This window comes from Topomyia yanbarensis, chromosome 2 (assembly GCF_030247195.1).
Source record: "Topomyia yanbarensis strain Yona2022 chromosome 2, ASM3024719v1, whole genome shotgun sequence".
Lineage (NCBI taxonomy): Eukaryota > Metazoa > Arthropoda > Insecta > Diptera > Culicidae > Topomyia > Topomyia yanbarensis.
In genome coordinates, this window is record NC_080671.1 from 370,838,272 (window position 1) to 370,856,749 (window position 18,478).

The following is an 18,478-nucleotide window of genomic DNA, read 5'->3' on the forward strand; positions in this document are numbered from 1 at the left end:
TTACTTGAAGCAACTTACAAAAATGAAGAGGCATGGAGATATTTTTCGTAATGTCCAACAACAAATGTATATTATTTTGTTTTGCTGTATTCCGATGAAAAAAACGTTATGATCGTTTAAATGCGGATATAAAGACTAAATATTTGATATTTCCAGAAGCGTGAAATTGCCCTAATAAAAAAATATACAGGAACTTCAACCTATACAGTGAAACGATTCCACATATTGTTTGGATGATACCCTGAATTAGGCAATCCATGAGACGTTTCTGATCAGCTGATTATTTCTTGTTTACTTATTCTGACGTTACTCCGAGGGGTGCGACGTCTGACAATATCGTTATTGTCGCGCTTATAATAAAATCTCACATTGCGGGCGTCTGAAAGGCGCATCAAATATAGCCGCAGCTGCTCCGCAAGCAGATTTCAGTGGAGCTTTATTTTTCTGCCAGCTGTGTGCTTTTCGAAAGCTTCAAGGAAAAAGCTGTCTATACATTTATATAGGCGGCTGTCACGCGCCTATCTCAATTGAGCTTTCATATAATCGCATATCGAGCGATTATCCTGCAAGGCACAATAATTCGATCCAACATCAAACGAATCCGACGTACAAAGTTGTTTGTCGGACGAGTTTTTCTGTTCGCAGGCGTAGACTTGTTGACAGAACCCACCACTGAATTGTCAAACAAACGTCTAATGGATTGCCTAATAGGTCGTTAGGCTCTTGAATCATACGATGTTTATTAGGGTGGTACATATTGCGCACTTCCCACTAACCTGGACTCCGCACTTTTAAAGTGCGAGTGATCAAACTGCTACTGGAAACTGCGAGCTGTCAAAACACATGTATTTCAAGTGGTAGAGATGTTATTTTCATAGACAGACAAGTGAATAGCAAGTGCGCAGTGCGGTTAGAATCCAGTTTTTAGTGCCACAAGCAAGAATATTTTTGTCAGAACCTAGGATAGGATCCGCCAGCTGGCTTCTTCTTATATTTTGCTAATCCCTGCTGAAAACGACATACCCCCACTCGACCAATGTTGCCAAAATATTTGTTTTGTTACAGTCGTGTCCAAAACTTAAATTGTTCTGATTAAAATATTCTATATTATGTATCAATTTCACGCTCCGGGAAAAACCAATGATTTAGTCTTTATATCCGCATTTAAATGATCATTACGGGTCTTCCATCGGAATACAGCAAAGCAAAATAATATATATTTGTTTTTGGCCATTACGAAAAATATTTCCCTGCTCTTCATTTTTGTAAGTTGCTTTCTGAGTCGAGCAACCTCATTCACAAGATCAATCTTCTCTGTTCGCATTTGGTTTAATTATTCTAAAACTACTTTTAAGCAAGGCTTAATATTTGTTTAGTTTGTATAGGTGTTTAGGTTTGTTCCAGTACTTCATGTGATTTTTTCGGAGAAAACAGCAGTAGAAAATAACACGCTCCTATTTACACCGATGATTGATGCAGTTGAAAACTGTAAAATTCAACTGTATCGATAATACTAAAAGAAGAACAACAAGCGATTTCCAGGATAACTTTCTCACGGTTTGCCCCAAAGTATTGCGAATCTTTTCTTAAATCCACATTGCGACTTTTCAGCCTTGCGCCACCGGGCCGTGCGTTGAATTACGCGCCCATCTAGTTTGCATCAGTGCGAGTGAGAAAACATTTTGACGTTTGTTTTTGTTTCGACCGCACTCGTGTGTATCCCATATAGCAACAACTCGACGAAATGCTATATTATCTCGCGATAGACAATACTCCCAATTTACTCGGCGCTGGAACAAAGACAATTTTTACATGAAGTTGAAATAATTTCCATACTAAGGCTAAATAGTCAGTTACTCGGTTAGACTTCGAAAAGAGACATTTCCGCATTAATCCGCACACCGCGCTACCGGATCTCTCGGAAACCTGTAGAACTTCAGTTCTGGATAATATGTTTGAATTCGTCTGCCAGAAAATGCCTTGCACTTCATAATTACAGACGGACGTTATGGAAAGAAAGCGGAATCTCAAGAAAACAAAAAAAAACAAAACGGTAAACAAACGTCGTTTTACGTTTTATATCACAATACGACAACACTTCCAAGCAGCCCTTTAGTACTTTTAGTTTCCAAGCCGAACGTTTGCCAATGTCACTTTCGTCCAATCACGAGCTGGTTCAGAATTGTTTCAAAAACAGGAGACAGAGCTGGCGGATCCTATCCTAGATCAGAACCAGAGAGGTGCCACTCCTGTCATCCGCTATTGAGATATATAAACTTTGACAGTAGTCAACATATAGTGGGCCTAGCCGCCTCTAGGCCCATGTCGCCCGTGCAATAGCATTGGGTTGTTTTGATTTTAACAACGGCTGATGTTGGCTAGGACAAAATGGCTGCCTAGCAGGAGGCTGATCATAACAAATATGCGACCGAAACAAAACAAATGTTTTGGCAACATTGGTCGGGTAGGGGTGTGTCGTTTTCAACAGGGATTAGCAAAATATAAGAAGAAGCCAGCTGGCGGATCCTATCATAGGCGTAAACGAATATTGTCAAAAAAGGACAATTAAACTATTACGAACTAAACAATTTAGACCGCCATTATGGCACGTAAAAAGTTGGATAAAGTGTCTGTAATGCAAAGCTCATATGGGATCTTCCGTGATGCCACGAAATGTTCATGGTTGCTAGTTTTACTGTTTTTGACTCCGTAAATCTGTGTATAAAAGGTTTGTTCCAGTACATGGAAGTTACTCCCTGTTGCTCCGGAGTAAAAAATTCTTGCTCCTTTTCACTCCGGTTTGCCACCAGAAGAAGAAAAAAGAGAAGAAGATAGTACAGGAACGATTTTCTCCCTGTTTGCTCCGGAGTACTTCCAGTTTCTCCTGGTACTGGAACAAACCTAAAGTGTCTGTAGCTAAGACAAGATATGACAATCGGCTTCTTATTTTTCCTTCGATATTCTTCATTTCGCACATCAGTCATCTGACGTTTAAAATACGCACACTGAAATCTCGCATTTTTATACTACCGCCCTGCCCTCGACCCAGAAGCGGTTTGTTTGCCTCCCAATTCGCCATGTAAAAGTTTTGTTTTCCTCCCAGTTTAAACATCAAAGCAGCACAATACAATACACGATGGTTTTGGTATGGATCCCTTCAGAATTATTTTGGCATGTTAGTCGGCTCTACCGGAGGATTTCATGACTTAGGAGATGTTGACTAGTTTCGGAGGATTTTCGGAAATTCCAATATAAGTGGTAGTGGCTAGATTTCGTAAGTCATCTTCCTGTATTTCCGAAAATCGATTTATTTTCTTTTAGATTTTTTAAACTCTGTAGCAATCCATTGGATACAGCCCTGTAGTAATGCACCCGCCACTGGAAAATATATATTTATGCGTTTTGTGACATTTACGAATAGGGCGGTCTGTCACTTTGACAGCTCTGCGTTTCATCTGTGCGTTTATTGTCATCCGGCCAGAGCTGCCATTTATACAGATTTATCTGTATTATACAGATTTTTAAGGACAGAAACAGACCTGATACAGAATACAGATTTAATACAGATATTCAATCGAGGGGAACGACACGCCGTGATTTGTTGATGAAATAAACTTATAATTTAAAATTCTGATTAGATTTATAAAAATTGGTATTGGTTAGATCAAAATGGATTCGAATTTCCGACATTACTTGATAATGGTTTGGAATGGCCAAGGATAGTTTGAAATGTGTCATAAAAAATAAATTGAATTGCTCGAATTTCACGTTTTGACAGTTTCAGTGCTCGATAAAATCAAAACAAAACATTGCCAGCAGCATAACTACAGGAACAAATCAAAACAGAAACATAAATTTTGTTGCCAGAATTATTGAAAGTAAATAAAATAGAGCATGCAGAGTTGCCAGTTACATCAAATTGATCGGAATTCGAGCAAAATTGGATTGAGATTGGATATATTCGTTGAATTTTTTTCAAATATTTTAGCAATACTCGATGTGATAGAAAATTGTTTAAATTTTCTAAAATTGCCGAAAAAATGAAAATTCATGCAAAATCGAACGGAATATAACAATTATTCTGAAGTGACGTTCCCCTCGTATTCAATACACAATACAGATTAACACGGATTTTAAGAATTTTCAATTGGCGGACCCTTTCTGAAATCATTTTCATTAACTTTGGCCGTTTCTTCAATAAATAATTGTTAAATGAACCATAACACTTTTAAATAATTTAAAACTTGAGTTAGGAAATGTACAGATTACTTTAAAGTACACAATTTAAATTCCGGTTTAATGCTTGAATTTATAGTAGACAATACTTGAGGCTTATAAATGGGAATCAATTACCAAAATCTTTTTTTTATTCAATACAGACAAAAACAGATTTTTTGTAACGAGGATACAGATTTTCAAAAAAATAATCTGGCAGCTCTGCATCCGGCTAACTTCCGTAAAAACTCATTCTCAATTACACTTCCACAGAGAAAAGATTAAAAGTAGTTTCACTAACAAACAAGTAATACGTTTATTCGAAAGCGCCATCCGAACGTTCGCGAAAATACCACACCTCCAAATAGAATCTATGTTTCTGTATGAGGGAATAAGGACAGTTTCTAATTTGAACAGCGAAATAAATTTGCTGATAGAAATGCTTAAATTGTTTATTTTTTAGATACGAAAAATAGTAAATGGTATGCGCCTTTTTCAAATTTTGCTCCATTCCAGCCGCCATGATATCACCAAATCACCACAAAATTTGCTTATGAGTTCAATATATGTCTGATATATGTCGGGCTGATTAAAACCATTATAATAGGTCATGCCTCGGACCTAGTAACTGTAGAGTCGACGCGAAACATTCAGAAAGCTCAAAGGTAGGTTTCTCTAAGTTTTGTTTCTATTCAAATCTAACTTTCTTGTTTTTACAGTTTCATTTCAGCCATTACTACGAAGTGCCGATTGGCATGAGAGATGTCCAAAAACGTCGTCGGTTTATATTTCCGGACATCGTTAGCGTATAAAGGTACACACTGAAAAAAATCCAAACGTTAATTCTATTTGCTTCAAACCGCTTAAAATTCATATGAAGAAGAAATGCTATTGTTATCACCCGCACACATACCTTCTATGTGTCAACTGTATAAACTATGTATGCACACACGTAAGTTATATGTGCATATTGTTATAGAATGGAGTTTTATGTGCCTAATAGTTATGAAATGTGAATGTAAGATTAATATTTCTTGTAAATATACACATTAGGTTTATGTGCCAGCTAATAGTGTCTATATGCCTCCGTTAATTGCAAAAATCTATGTATAAAATCAATAGGCATAACGTTTATTTTTTTTTTTGAGTGCAGGTAAATGATAATTGAAGTATCTATGACATTCTTTACAACAATAGTAAAAATACTGAATGATTATTTTTCGCACTTTCATTTCCTTAACCTGATATGAAGCTTACGCTAACAGGTTGTCGTTGCAAATAAACATACATACTTACTTGCTTTTTGAGTATAATGTACTCAAATTTGACATTTGCATCCCAAACTCACTTTTTTGACTACGTGCACTTTTTATGAAATAGAGTGGCCAGGTACTCAAATTTGAGTTGTTATGAATGAGCGTGTATATTCCATCCGTTCGAAAAGTTGTCAGTTGACAACAACAACCAACATTTTCTCCATTTTCTAGTTTAAAGGGTTTAAGCGACAGTTCAATACTTTTGACAATACACAGTATTGAAGATACTACTTAAATACGTCAAACCCATTTGAAATGCACATCGTCAATACAACTGTTTTCCATTACACGTTCAATACTTTTGCCATTATTTTCTAGTATTGAGAAAAATATTGAACGTGTAAAGCGGACCCAAAAGTTTCCTGGATTATCGCGACACCGTCGAAAAGCGTAAACAATACAAATAAGTCGATGCAACGTAAATAATGTCTACAGAAATTCGCAGATTTTAAGTGACTATCCTTTTTAAAGCTCCTTACCATGGAAATCGAAATCGGGAAAGAAGAACCGACGTGGGAAGATGAGACAGAAGCAGACGATAGTACTATTACTAGCCAAACCATAGGTCCGGAGAACGGCGCAATCCGGTGTCTCTTCAAGGTGGCACAACGGGAGTTTATTGGCCAACGGATCAATATTGAGGGATTGCAAGAGTGGCTTATTAGAGCGCACAGTATTGAGTCGTTCCGAGCATACCTGTGGAGCTTGATACAACCGCATATCAAACAGCCGATTCGAGTCGAACTGGACAATTGTGGCCGTGCTATTGTGAGCTGGGATGAACCGAATGTGCTGACCATGGGCGATGCAAACCGCTTTGTTACATTTATCGATAAAAAGAGTAGAAAGGTAATAATTACGTTACTGCAAGTTTAAAAGTGATTTTTTTAGTTTTCAATACATTTCTAATTCAGTAAATTTGGTGTTCAGCCATAACTCATAATTTTCTTAAGTAATTTTCAAGAGTCCCTTTATTTCAGTCATATTCATGGCGCCACATAAGTAGCCATTACGTTGAACGATGGAACAGTACCAATATTGTCCTTTGTATACACGTGTATAGTACCGCAATCAGTTCGAGAAACATTTACGAAGTTGCTCGAGACACTTTACTGGCACCCAAACGGAAACCAGCTGTTGTGGTTAAGCCACAGCGTCGATTGATCCCGGAAACTGCCGATGGGTACAGCTTCCGGGATGAGGTACGTGCTTTGAGAGAAACGTTTCTTCAGATGCGTGATCTGATGCATATACTTGACAATCGAATCTTGCTACTGGAGGAAAAGTGCGACCAAACATTGCCACACGAACCGATGATTCAAATGACCACTGAGGAAAGCAGCATCGGTAACGAATCAATGGAAATGAAACCTTACGGAAACTCCGACCCATTGTTGGTTCGCCCAGACTACGAAATAAAGGAAGAAACATCGGACGAGGAAATAGAAGTACTAGAAGAGCAGTACCAATAATATGAAGACGCTGGCTATCTTTCCTTCCTTTTTTTTAAATTTCCGTAATTGATAAAAATGAAATAAATTAACCAAATATTAAGCTATAATGGCATTTTGTTTAAAATCAAACAACACAACTATTACCTTACCTTGTTAGACTCTTCCTGGGTACAGTTTTCGATAGACGTTACTGAGGCTCTATACACTGCAACTACTGAACTCAACTGACTACAAACACTTCCTCCGCCACGTTCCTTTTGATGTTCCTGACGGTTGATGTCGCCCACACAAATGTATTCCTTGTCCGAGTTGCTGGATACGGCCCACTTTGAATGATCTTTCAAAGTGGAAAAGTGGTAATCTTCTGTAACCTTAACATCTTTTACATTGAATACTGGCCAATGCGAACATTCACTCGGCAAATTTCCAGCTCCGTGTTGCCACGTTTCCACCTGCAATCCAACCTGAAGGGCTGGTGCAATAAAGTCGGCATACAATTCCTTTTTGAAGAAACGATTTTTAGCAAATGAGTGAAAAGTCGTGCCCCCGCGCGATGTCAAATCTAAGACTTTCCAGTAGGGAGGGCTCTCGTCGGTTTCCATCTGAGTCACTTTGACCAGTCTAGGAAATCGATCTTGCAGTTCCTCTGGTATCCGGAACGAATAAACATGTGGCTCATTCAACAGCAACTGCATGCCAATCAGTTCCATTTGGTCGGCAGCAACACTGATGCAAAGATAACTTTGACCGAACAACTTGCCTGAGCTCGGATATTGATACGATTGACCCAGTGGTGGTGGGTACTTCGGTACTGAATGTACAAGCCAAAAGCCACTAGTACCATCTGTAGCCACAACACCCTTAGTATGCCCCCTCAGTCCATCAGTGCTATTCTCTGGCGGTTCATCGTTGTAAAGTAGAGCCAACGAGCTGCTACCGCTCTCATCGAGTACCGGTTGCAACGTACGCCCCGGAATACTCGCACTATCATTGACGGTCCGTTCCGATAACTGCCACTTACCGGATCCAGCTGAAGTCATGAATGCATAACGGAAACCAGATGATGTCGTATTGCGGTCAAAATATTCATGTGGTAGTTTATACAAGTAGTACCTGCAAAGAGGAATAGTAGTTAAAGTACCGTTTATGGTATCTGAACTGCCTTGAAGGTATCCTAATGCTTACCAGTCCACTAAGTTGTTTTCCTCATCACGGCAACCGAGTTCGAACAAACCACCTTGAAATAATACCGTTAACAGTAACAACAGTAGCATTCTCATTTGAATAGTTGCTTATTCAACTATTGTATAATGCACCATTTATATTAAAGCCTGAAAATGTTTTTTTATTTGTATTTTATCATTTTTACGAAAGCCTGTTAGTTTACACTGTATTTCAGGTCAAACGCCGTAAATATAACTGTGTTTACTTCTAAACTTACTTCAAAAATGTTTTACTTACGCATGTGGAATAAGTTAATAACTGAAGTTATAACAGTCACTTTATACTAAATGCATCTAAATCGCGCTTACAAACATAATGCAACTGCATAAGCAAGATGCGGAGATATGTCGACTATATGTCGACTGTAGCATGCTACCCAGAGAGACCCAGTTTAGACTCATTCCGGAACCGGTTCTGATTTCTGAATGGAGTCACCCACTGAGACGTCCAAAAAATTGTTTCCAAATCGTTCAACACGGGTCCAACGATGGACGTTTGTTGAACGGTTATTTGTACGTTGTCCAAATTGGTCCAACGAACGTCCTTCATTGGACGATTTTGAAACCAACCGGCGTCGGCGGTAAAACATGATGATGAGTTATGTTCTACCATAGACCATGCGGTAGACTTGGGTGCAACGCCCAACTCCTACTCTGCAGAAGGCAAAGAATTCTTCACATTTCCTTTCGATCATGACCATATGAGCCTACCTAGTTCTAGCTTTCCGTTCTAAGTTTATAACTGATTCACTCTAGAATACCTATCCGTCTTTCAATTTCATTGTTTTCGTTTCTCTTAGTCTTAAATTTGCCGAAAATAGCCAACAATATCGATACAGTATATGGGTTAAAGTTTGTGTATAATTTTTTTTATTAGGGATTGCATTTACAAATGTTTTGTCGCTCTACTGCGCTGCACTTGAATGGCATATAATGCTTGAACTAAAAGCTATGCAACATTAAAATAATTTGACGTTTATGATGAAAATGATCCATTAAAAAAATCAATCTGCAACAAAATGGAGAAAGGAAAATTTTCGGCGAAAGGTGCGAAGATATCGCAGCACTATCGGAACTATTCTATTTTTAGGTTTGGGGAGTTAAACAACACGAGTATGTATCTTTCCAATTTCTTACTCAGATGAAACATACCATAGAGAATGCGGGTCATATGTGAAAGGGAATGGCGAACGTTTTTTAAGAAACTGGTGTATAGAACACAACATCCGCAAGAAACCTTCATTGCTTCAATTGGCAAATGCTCTCTATTTACTCTGCACAATTTGTTGAGAAATACAATTGTGTATCACATGCATCAATATTATATTAAACTTTAGCAGCCGCTACGCTTTCGTTAACAGGTGTAAATGCTGATCATGTCTCGAAATCTGCACGACGAACGCAGTTCTAAAACTGGTCGTTGTTTCGTTTGTTGATGTTACTGTATTTCGCAACCGGGGAGCTACGCGAAAAATACTAATACATTCAAAAATTACAAATATTTACACCTTTCCTTATATATCGTAGCGTCGTTTGCTTTTCTTTTGTATTCACAAAGGCTGTTTAATGTAAAGAGTTATTTATATACAGCAAATATCATTCCTCCGATAAGTATTCTCCATAGATAGGAGGGCTAACGGTCTAGCTCGTATGAAGCTGATGTCAGATGACCATGGTTCGAATCCCGCAAAAAAAAAATAAAAGAAATCAAGTAATAGAAATGTTGGCGCGATGTTTAGGTGCTTCCTCATTTTCGCTTAATCGCCCTTTTCTACTTTATAATAGCATTGGTGTTGCATTTACAGCAATGAAGCATTTTATCGCATTCCACGAACGACTCATTTAAGACTGTTAACTTTACATCATTGAAAGCGTCGCGGTTACTTGGGCATATACAACATATAACAAGTATTCGAAATAAGTGAGTGTGAGAGATTTTCCATTTGATTCAACCCCATTTGTCAAAAATTTCACACGATTTAACTTCAATCATGCACTAACACAACTGCATGTGGATTAGTCCATACTAGACTAGATTAATATGCTATTGTAGTCTCTTTAGTTAATACTACTCCAATACGATCTCATTCTTGTTTACATATTGCTCACATATGCCATCTCAATCTGGTTCAATGTGACGTTCGAGAGCTGGATCAATTTGACGCTTGCTTTTTTCTCTAACCATGTTCCATCCCCCCAGTCAAACCATTCGGAATTTGATTCGGAATCCTGAATGGAGTCAGTATGGATTCCAACTCAAATGCAACAACCGATTCTGAAACCGATTGAGTCTCAGAAATCCGCACCGGTTCCGGAATGAGTTTAACTGGGGAGAAGTTACCAAATTTCAATGTCGACATCGTGTGGATACCAATCTTTCCACAACTACACAAAGCTGCCAACATTACAAGAAAAAAAATGGAGGAGCTGTCAAATCAAAGGATGCAAATAGACACGAAGTTGGGTGCAAAAATTTTAAGCCGCAATTTTTGTTAAAATTCTCCTGTAGAAGGCAAATATTATTAGTGATTTTAGCCGCAAACGGTGAGTTAACATTTTTTTACGCCTAGTTCAATAATCTCCAGTATAAAGTTTGTTGAAATTATACTGAAATCGAGCCAATTTTCATGCTTGTTGACATCCGCTCAGCTAGCACCTTGGTAGCATTTGGATGACTTGTGTGATTCGAAGCTCGCTCGTCCTCGTTTTGAATTACACCACCACCCACCGTTTCCTGTCGTCTCATCTTATAACATTCCTTCCTTTATTTGATGTTTGCACAATCACTGCTCTCGACAGAAGAATAAAGGTGTTTAATTTTACTTCCGCAGATTTATCAACCCAACAAAGACGGGCGAATATTGCGTAGAAATCGAATCCAGCTCACACAATGGCCGGAGCAATGATGTTCGATCGCGCTCAGTCGCTGCAGCTGAACCGCCAGGATTTGTCCACAATTGCTGCCGATCTTGAGGTGGACGAGAACGATGAAGAACAAATCCGTCAAAAAGAACAAAAAATCGTCGAATTGGGAGAAGCGTACAAGAAGGAAGGTAAAGCAAAAGAGCTAGCTGATTTGATCAAGGTTACACGACCCTTTTTGAGCTTCCTAAGCAAAGCCAAAGCAGCCAAGTTAGTCCGCTCGTTGGTCGATCTGTTCCTGGATCTTGAGGCCGAAACCGGAATCGAAGTTCAGCTATGCAAGGAGTGTATCGAGTGGGCCAAACAGGAGAAACGTACCTTCCTGCGACAATCGTTGGAGGCAAGGCTGATTGCGTTGTACTTTGACACAGGAATGTACACGGAGGCACTGGCCCTCGGCAGTCAGTTGCTGCGGGAGTTAAAGAAGCTGGACGACAAGAACTTACTTGTTGAAGTTCAGCTATTGGAGAGCAAGACCTACCATGCGCTTAGCAATCTTCCTAAGGTTTTTATTATTCTGTAAACATTTATGGTACAAATAATAATGATGGTTTTTTTGTAGGCTCGCGCCGCACTCACCTCAGCTAGGACTACCGCGAACGCGATCTACTGCCCTCCGAAGGTACAAGCTACTCTTGATTTACAGTCTGGAATATTACATGCTGCGGACGAGCGCGATTTTAAAACCGCCTTCTCCTACTTTTACGAAGCATTCGAAGGGTTTGACAGTGTGCAGAGTCCGAAAGCACTTACCGCTCTTAAGTATATGTTACTGTGCAAGATTATGCTCGGCCAGAGCGACGACGTGAATCAAATTGTCAGTGGGAAGTTGGTAAGTCGACGTAACTAGATAGATGGATGGTATCGTGACATAAGATCCGAAAACACTCGTTTCGGGTTTTATGACACAAAGCCTACGGACTTTCGAAACGTCGATGTAAACTATGACTCAATATTTTTTCAGGCAATAACCTACTCTGGTAAAGACATCGATGCCATGAAAGCTGTTGCGCAGGCCTCGCACAAACGCTCGCTGGCTGACTTCCAAGATGCGCTTAAGCAGTACAAGCACGAATTGGAGGATGATGTTATCGTGAAGGCTCACCTCGGAACCCTCTACGACACGATGTTGGAACAGAATCTTTGCCGTATCATCGAACCGTACGCCCGTGTCGAGGTAAGCTTCATCGCCGAACAGATTGCCCTCCCGATCGCTCAGGTGGAGAAGAAACTATCCCAGATGATCCTCGATAAGAAGTTCAGTGGCATTCTCGACCAGGGTATTGGCGTTTTGATCGTGTTCGAGGAAACCCCAGTTGATAAGACTTATGATACCGCACTGGAAACGATACAGCATATGGGCAAGGTGGTAGACACGCTGTACCAGAAGGCTAAAAAATTGACGTAAGTACCGGCGAGCGACGTTCTCAGCTGTTGGTACTTTGTTCTATTTAGGTTTGTCTCCTTGTCTGGCGCTATTACAGATTACTGTTCTTTTTTTTTAATAAATCTCGATTGTTTAGGGGGATTCTCCCCTTCCCTCACGGAACTTACCGATTACTTCAAATCCACCATTAAAAAACCTGCAATGACTTGAGGAAAATCATTAAGCAGAAGAGCTAATTAATCATATATTTAGAAATAGACCGATTAGGATTGTAACTAAATTGGCAAAAGAGCGTGCTTCGGCTGTCTGAGAACTGAACTACGCGATTGCGACAGCGGAAATCACTTAGTGTTAAATGAACCATTACAGTTTTTTGCAGCCCTGAGAGCTGGAGAGATATAAAGTTATCATTATCGAAACTAATAAAAAACAGAACATTACGCGATTCAATATCAGGAAATGTATTCTTAACAGAACAGTACTTGGTTTAATAAGAACATAACAAATTCAAACACAGTAATCAAATAAATTATTTCGTAAAAATCTAGAAAATTGTTGGTTTTATTTTTGTATGTTTACCGTCTTTTGTGGGAGAATGTGGGTGAATGGAGAACAGTGAGTTTAGTTATATAAAGTATGCAAACTAGCGTCGATGGAACTATCCAAGTCAGTCTTGGATATCACATACATTTGGAGTAATATCAGATGTTGCTTCATGCTGTTCTCAACCACTATTCGGCAGTTTTCACGCCGCCACCCGCGTTACGGCTTGGTAAGGCCAAACTGGTGACTAGGGGGTCAATTAAGGTTGTCTGACGTATTCCTGATGGGCACAGCATTAGCGTTTCTGCATTAGAATCGGTAGACAGCCTTAGTTGATTACAGGATTAAGGAATATGATTAAAATGATAAATATAATGCCTTTTTTGCTTCAGATAGTTGATATTCGAGCCAGTTGAACTCCTTGAGCGTCTCATATACGAGTTCCGACTGAAATTGAAGATTCGATGAAAGAAATCTCTTCTATGAGACGGTCGGCCAACGACGTCGAAATGCCGGAAGAGATGAGCAATGGTAAGCAATTTTATCAAGAGGGAATCCATTATAGTTGATTCGTAAGTCTTCTTGGCTGGATGATAGATATGTGCTCCTTCTTGCATGTTGATAGGTCAGTTCACTTGGATGGAAGACGAGAAATTACTCGACCCACGCCAATTCGCTTTCCTGAAGGGATTCGGTACCGGAGCCCACCTGGGCTCCCTCTGCGAGGTATTAGACAGAACAAGGTCCGAAGGCATCCACGCCTATGTTGCCATACACGACATAGCAAAAGCTTACAACACAGTCTGGCGCGAAGGCGTTCTTCAACAACTCCAACGTTGGAGCATACAGGGGAACCTAGGCGTCTTCATCCAAAACTTCCTAACCAACCGCCGCTTTCGAGTATGCATAGGCGGCACACTCCGACGAATTCCGCGAGGCCAACGGAGTGCCGCAAGGATCGATACTGGCCGTGACCCTCTAAGTGAGGATGAATTCGCCCTTCACCGCGCTACCCGGGGGCGTCTATGGCTTCGTGTACGCGGACGACATCATATTGGTGGCCCTCGGGAAGACGAACCCGCGCACAAGAATATCTCTGCAGGCCATCGTCAACGCAGTCGGCCGATCGGCACTTGCCACTGGATTCAACATGGCCGCCACCAAGTGCGCCATATCATGCAGCACATATCACCCAGCCAACGCTCGTCCAAGCCGCCTCAACGATACAGTAATTCCGTTCCGAAAGAAACCGGTCGTCCTCGGGATCACCCTCGACCGGAAACTGACAATGATACCACACTTCCGGCGACTGAAAAAAGACTGCCAGAGCAGAAAGCGGACCATTTGCGCCCACCACCTTAAAAACAACCGCCGAGCAGCACTGAACGTGGGACGATCTTTTATCCACAGTACAATCTTCTACGAGATCGAGATGACTTGCCGAAACCTAGACGGACTCTCCGACATCCTCGGGCCCTTATACCACGGAGCGGTGCGGCTAGCCTCCGGTCTACTACCGAGTACCCCGGCCGAAGCTGCCTGTGTAGAGGCAGGAGTACTACTCTGCCGCTGGGAAACAGCCAGGGTGGCCTTCAGAAGAGCACTAAGCTTCCTGGAGAAGACTTCGGGGGACGAATGCCCCTTCTCACCACCGCCTCCAACCTGCATCAAGAGTTCACATCACACTCAAATCTTTACCGACGGTTCCAAAGCAAACGACGGTGTAAGAGCGGGGATCAGCGGCTTGAGGAACGGTCTCTCCTTCCGCCTACCTCTCTCCTGCTCAGTTTTCTCGGCGGAAGCGGCCGCCATTGCAGTAGGAATGATCAAAAGACCCACCGATACACCGGCGGCCATCTTTACAGACTCGCTCTCGGTCCTGAGGGACGTCGCTAGCGGGACCTCCAAACATCCCTTCGTTCAGGCCATCGAGACACTTCGAGACCCATTGGTTACCATCTGCTTGGTTCCGGGCCACAGCGGCATCAAGGGTAATACAGATGCCGACCGATTAGCCCTCATCGGCAGACGGGCCCGGACCCGGCTTCCTAATGAGACTCCAACCATTGACATCATCAGGGAATTCAACACCAGCGTACAGAACGGATTCACCAACCACTGGCGGAGATCTCGAAATCACACCCAAAAAATCAAAGGCTCAGCCGACACCTGGACCGAGCAAGACAGCCAGAGGGAACAAAAAATACTCTCTCGACTCCGCGTGGGGCACACACGAGTAACCATCGCACACACCGTGTCCAGCGAGCCCGTCCCAGAATGTGCCTCCTGCAACCCCGTCGAACACCTGCTGTGCAACTGCCGAGAACTGGAGGACCTACGGCGTCAGTACGGCCTGACGGGTCCGATACGGGACATCCTATCCAACGACCCGATTCGGAAGGAGGCACTCCTCCTCTTCCTAAAGGACGCCGGCCTATACGACCGCATTTAAATAAAAACAATAACATGGATAACGAAAACCCTCCGCCAAACTCCTCGGAGATGTCGGGAGGCTTCTCGCGGCCCATCCTACCATCTATCTACAAACCAACCTCCTACAAGGCACCATCTTCCAGGACACCGCTGCCGAACCCACTCAACCGTGGGGCCGCTGCCACACCCTGACAGGGTGCTGGAGAGGTTTTCCCGCGGCCCGAATCAACCTAGACAGCACCTGACCCCAACTCCAAGCGAAAATCACCACAAAACTTAAACAAAATTAAATATACCATCTATTAATTGTAATCCCGCTTTATTGCATGGGCGAATGACCTATAGGTTAACGCCCCAATAAACAATAATAATAATAATAATAAATGTTTAGCCTGTGACAAATTCTGGATAAATCCCGGGAATATGATCTGCGGACTCACCATCTGTGTATTCCAAGGCGGCGTACGATTCAGTGAAAAGAAAGGGACTTTGGCAGATAATGTTTGAACACGGTTTTTCGACAAAACTAATTCATTTTACCAAAGACTAATTGAAACGACGAACTCACGAGTTATAGCTCAAATAGTATCGAAATATCAAACAGAAAACGCGCTGATGATCAATGATGCTTTGCTGTAAATAAGCCGATTTTTTCTGACAGATGGTTACACACAGCGTTGCCAACATTTTTTTCAAAAAAACTGGAACCTTTCTAGAAAAAAAACTGGAAAAAAACTGGATGCTCGAAAAAACCTACTATACTCTTGTTATGTTTAAGTCAACGATTCAATGAACGTAATTTTAAGTAAACACGTATGTTCCAAACCTTTTATTGAAAATTTGAGTCAGTTTTTGATATTGTTGTCCAAATTTTAAAAAATATTAAAACATCTGAATTTGAAAGTAATTCTAATAGTTACAGTCGAATTTTACTGTTTTGAAGATTTTCAATCTACACAAAATCCACAAAATCGTAAATTTAAGACCCTTTACTAAACTTGAGAATGCGCTTAATCCTTTCTTACGATAGTATAGCAACTAGCTGCAAATACAACAAATGTTCATGTAAATATTTGACACAATGTACTGCCACCTTTATGTTTGAGTAAAATTCATTTGAAATCGTATCAAAATGTACATTCTTGTACCGTTTTACTCACAAGTAGTATAAAAAGAGTTCAGGTCACGGTGGATTTAAATCTTATTCTGCGGCACTCTGCATCATCCCATCGCTTGCTTGAAAATTCTGTGAATCGAGTTACAATTTGTGAGAAAGAAAACTAAATAAATGAATATTAAAAAAAACTGGATAAAACTGGCTAAAATTTCAAAAAACTGGAAGATTTTTCCGATTGTCTGTTTGACTGGATGTTGTAAAAAAAACTGGAAGAATCCAGTTTAAACTGGAAGGTTGGCATCGCTGGTTACACAGTCGTGATTCGCTGGTTGGGCCCCACCCTTTGTCCAACTAACGAATTTGATTCGCTAGTTGGATCGAAATTGCATGCATCTGTTCACATCTCCAATTAATATCAGTTTCACGCTCATTCAAAACTACTCAAAATTTGAGTTCAGAGCACTCAATTTCAAAAATAGAGGCAATGTGTCAAAAAATGAGTTTTAATTTGAGTAGAATCAACTCAACTGGTGAGTAACCAATTAATTTTTTAAGTTTCGGTGAAAAAATAGTTATTTTCAAGTAAAAGATTAATTATAATAGGGCATGCCTCGGACCTAGTAACTGTAGAGTCGACGCGAAACATTCAGAAAGCTCAAAGGTAGGTTTCTCTGAGTTTTGTTTCTATTCAAATCTAACTTTCTTTCTTGTTTTTACAGTTTCAGCCATTACTACGAAGTGCCGATTGGCATGAATGAGATGTCCAAAAACGTCGTCGGATTATATTTCCGGACATCGCTAGCACCTGGAGGTACAGGTAAATGATAATTGAAGTATCTATGACATTCTTTACAAAAATAGTAAAAATGCTGAATGATTATTTTTCACACTTGCTTTTTAAGTACAATTTACTCAAATTTGACATTTGCATCCCAAACTCAAATCTAAGGAAACAAGACAAACTCATTTTTTGATTATGTGCACTTTTTATGAAATAGAGTGGCCAGGCACTAAAATTTGAGTTATCGAATGAGCGTGTTGATTGCCAAAGTGAATTTGATACGAGATTTTGACATTCAGATGCTTTTTAGTTGGACAATTGTCCAACTAGCGGAGGTCCAAATAAAAAGCGGTCCAGTTAAAAAGTGGCCAATCAGCGAGTCACGACTGTAGATCATTTATTTGAATTGAACGTTTTTAATTGTAATAATTATTAGCAGCTCTAGTCATTCCGATATCGAACCTTTTAACTGTCCCATCCTGTTTGTGAAAATGGTTTCAAATGTTTGAATGTTTCACACGGGCCTTCGCAAGAGGAACCAACACAACATAAGAAGTTGTGTCATAAAGTTCTAGATGTAGCAGCGACCAGTAAGCAACTGCTACCAGCGGGCCTGATAGAAAGGCAGATCATTAGATTGGTGCGTCAAGTTGGGCTCAACTGAAGGGACCTTGCTTCTTCTACTAGTTCAAAAGATCCAGTACACAGCGAACAACAGAATTTTGAGCGTTTCTTCGTGCGTTGGTCGTCTCGATTAGTCTGTGATATTACGCTGAATGGGTTAAACTCAAACGTCAAAATATCCGGAGAGACATCCGACTTATTTATAATGTTAGATGGAAGATCTGATGTGTGAAAAAACCGAACCATCATCACGACCCAACAAACAACGAAAGCTGAACAAGGTTTTGATACAAGAGAATAAGCTGAACAAGAGCTGTTTAAGCAATTACCCAGCTAAATTGTTTGTTGGGGAGATCTGAAATGCTTCTTGGATTAGCGGACTACATCGACATCATTGGCGTTGATTGTAGAGCAGTGGAAGAGGCATTTTTACCTTTTAAAAGCGAGGCTCCGAGAATCGACT

At 40.6% G+C, this 18,478-nt stretch overlaps 4 protein-coding genes across 10 annotated transcripts in view; 3 read left to right on the forward strand and 1 right to left on the reverse strand.

Annotated features, from left to right (window-relative positions):
* Positions 1-8,570, reverse strand: part of LOC131684518 (plancitoxin-1) — a 54,544-nt gene extending 45,974 nt beyond the window's left edge. Inside the window, exons 1-4 of one of the 4 annotated variants that reach the window (XM_058967475.1) lie at positions 8,447-8,570; positions 8,171-8,316; positions 7,135-8,098; positions 4,805-5,036 (exon numbers count right to left, since the gene is read on the reverse strand). In XM_058967475.1, the coding sequence (XP_058823458.1) occupies positions 4,929-5,036; positions 7,135-8,098; positions 8,171-8,265 (1,167 nt within the window). In that variant the 5' untranslated portion in view covers positions 8,266-8,316; positions 8,447-8,570 and the 3' untranslated portion in view covers positions 4,805-4,928. Of the gene's footprint in view, positions 1-4,804; positions 5,037-7,134; positions 8,099-8,170; positions 8,317-8,372 lie in introns of those variants that run through there. The other 3 variants (XM_058967472.1, XM_058967473.1, XM_058967474.1) reach the window with 3 other exon arrangements.
* Positions 5,724-7,092, forward strand: LOC131684524 (uncharacterized). 4 transcript variants are annotated; one of them, XM_058967484.1, is made up of 3 exons: positions 5,724-5,921; positions 6,003-6,380; positions 6,512-7,092. In XM_058967484.1, exons 2-3 carry the CDS (start codon positions 6,012-6,014, stop codon positions 7,001-7,003), a joined length of 861 nt encoding a protein of 286 aa, XP_058823467.1. In that variant the 5' UTR covers positions 5,724-5,921; positions 6,003-6,011; the 3' UTR covers positions 7,004-7,092. The 4 variants fall into 4 exon arrangements, with proteins under 4 accessions (XP_058823467.1, XP_058823465.1, XP_058823466.1 ...); XM_058967482.1 differs by having other exon boundaries at positions 5,725-5,949; XM_058967483.1 differs by having other exon boundaries at positions 5,725-5,921; positions 5,977-6,380.
* A 2,054-nt stretch (positions 8,571-10,624) lies between the features above and the next one.
* Positions 10,625-13,069, forward strand: LOC131684520 (26S proteasome non-ATPase regulatory subunit 11). Its single transcript, XM_058967476.1, has 4 exons — positions 10,625-10,752; positions 11,040-11,635; positions 11,693-11,962; positions 12,095-13,069. Exons 2-4 carry the CDS (start codon positions 11,099-11,101, stop codon positions 12,536-12,538), a joined length of 1,251 nt encoding a protein of 416 aa, XP_058823459.1. The 5' UTR covers positions 10,625-10,752; positions 11,040-11,098; the 3' UTR covers positions 12,539-13,069.
* A 979-nt stretch (positions 13,070-14,048) lies between these two features.
* On the forward strand, positions 14,049-15,512 carry LOC131680753 (uncharacterized). Its single transcript, XM_058961462.1, has one exon. It carries the CDS (start codon positions 14,049-14,051, stop codon positions 15,510-15,512), a length of 1,464 nt encoding a protein of 487 aa, XP_058817445.1.
* Positions 15,513-18,478: the final 2,966 nt, after the last annotated feature.

What these genes read in the sequence shown, in the direction of transcription:
- LOC131684524 (XM_058967484.1), top strand. Translation starts at nt 6,012, where the DNA reads ATGGAAATCGAAATCGGGAAAGAAGAACCGACGTGGGAAGATGAGACA. An exon ending in TCGATAAAAAGAGTAGAAAG is followed by an intron (nt 6,381 to 6,511) that starts GTAATAATTACG and finishes CCTTTATTTCAG; the next exon opens with TCATATTCATGGCGCCACAT.
- LOC131684520 (XM_058967476.1), top strand. Translation starts at nt 11,099, where the DNA reads ATGGCCGGAGCAATGATGTTCGATCGCGCTCAGTCGCTGCAGCTGAAC. An exon ending in CGCTTAGCAATCTTCCTAAG is followed by an intron (nt 11,636 to 11,692) that starts GTTTTTATTATT and finishes GTTTTTTTGTAG; the next exon opens with GCTCGCGCCGCACTCACCTC. An exon ending in AAATTGTCAGTGGGAAGTTG is followed by an intron (nt 11,963 to 12,094) that starts GTAAGTCGACGT and finishes ATATTTTTTCAG; the next exon opens with GCAATAACCTACTCTGGTAA.
- LOC131680753 (XM_058961462.1), top strand. Translation starts at nt 14,049, where the DNA reads ATGAATTCGCCCTTCACCGCGCTACCCGGGGGCGTCTATGGCTTCGTG.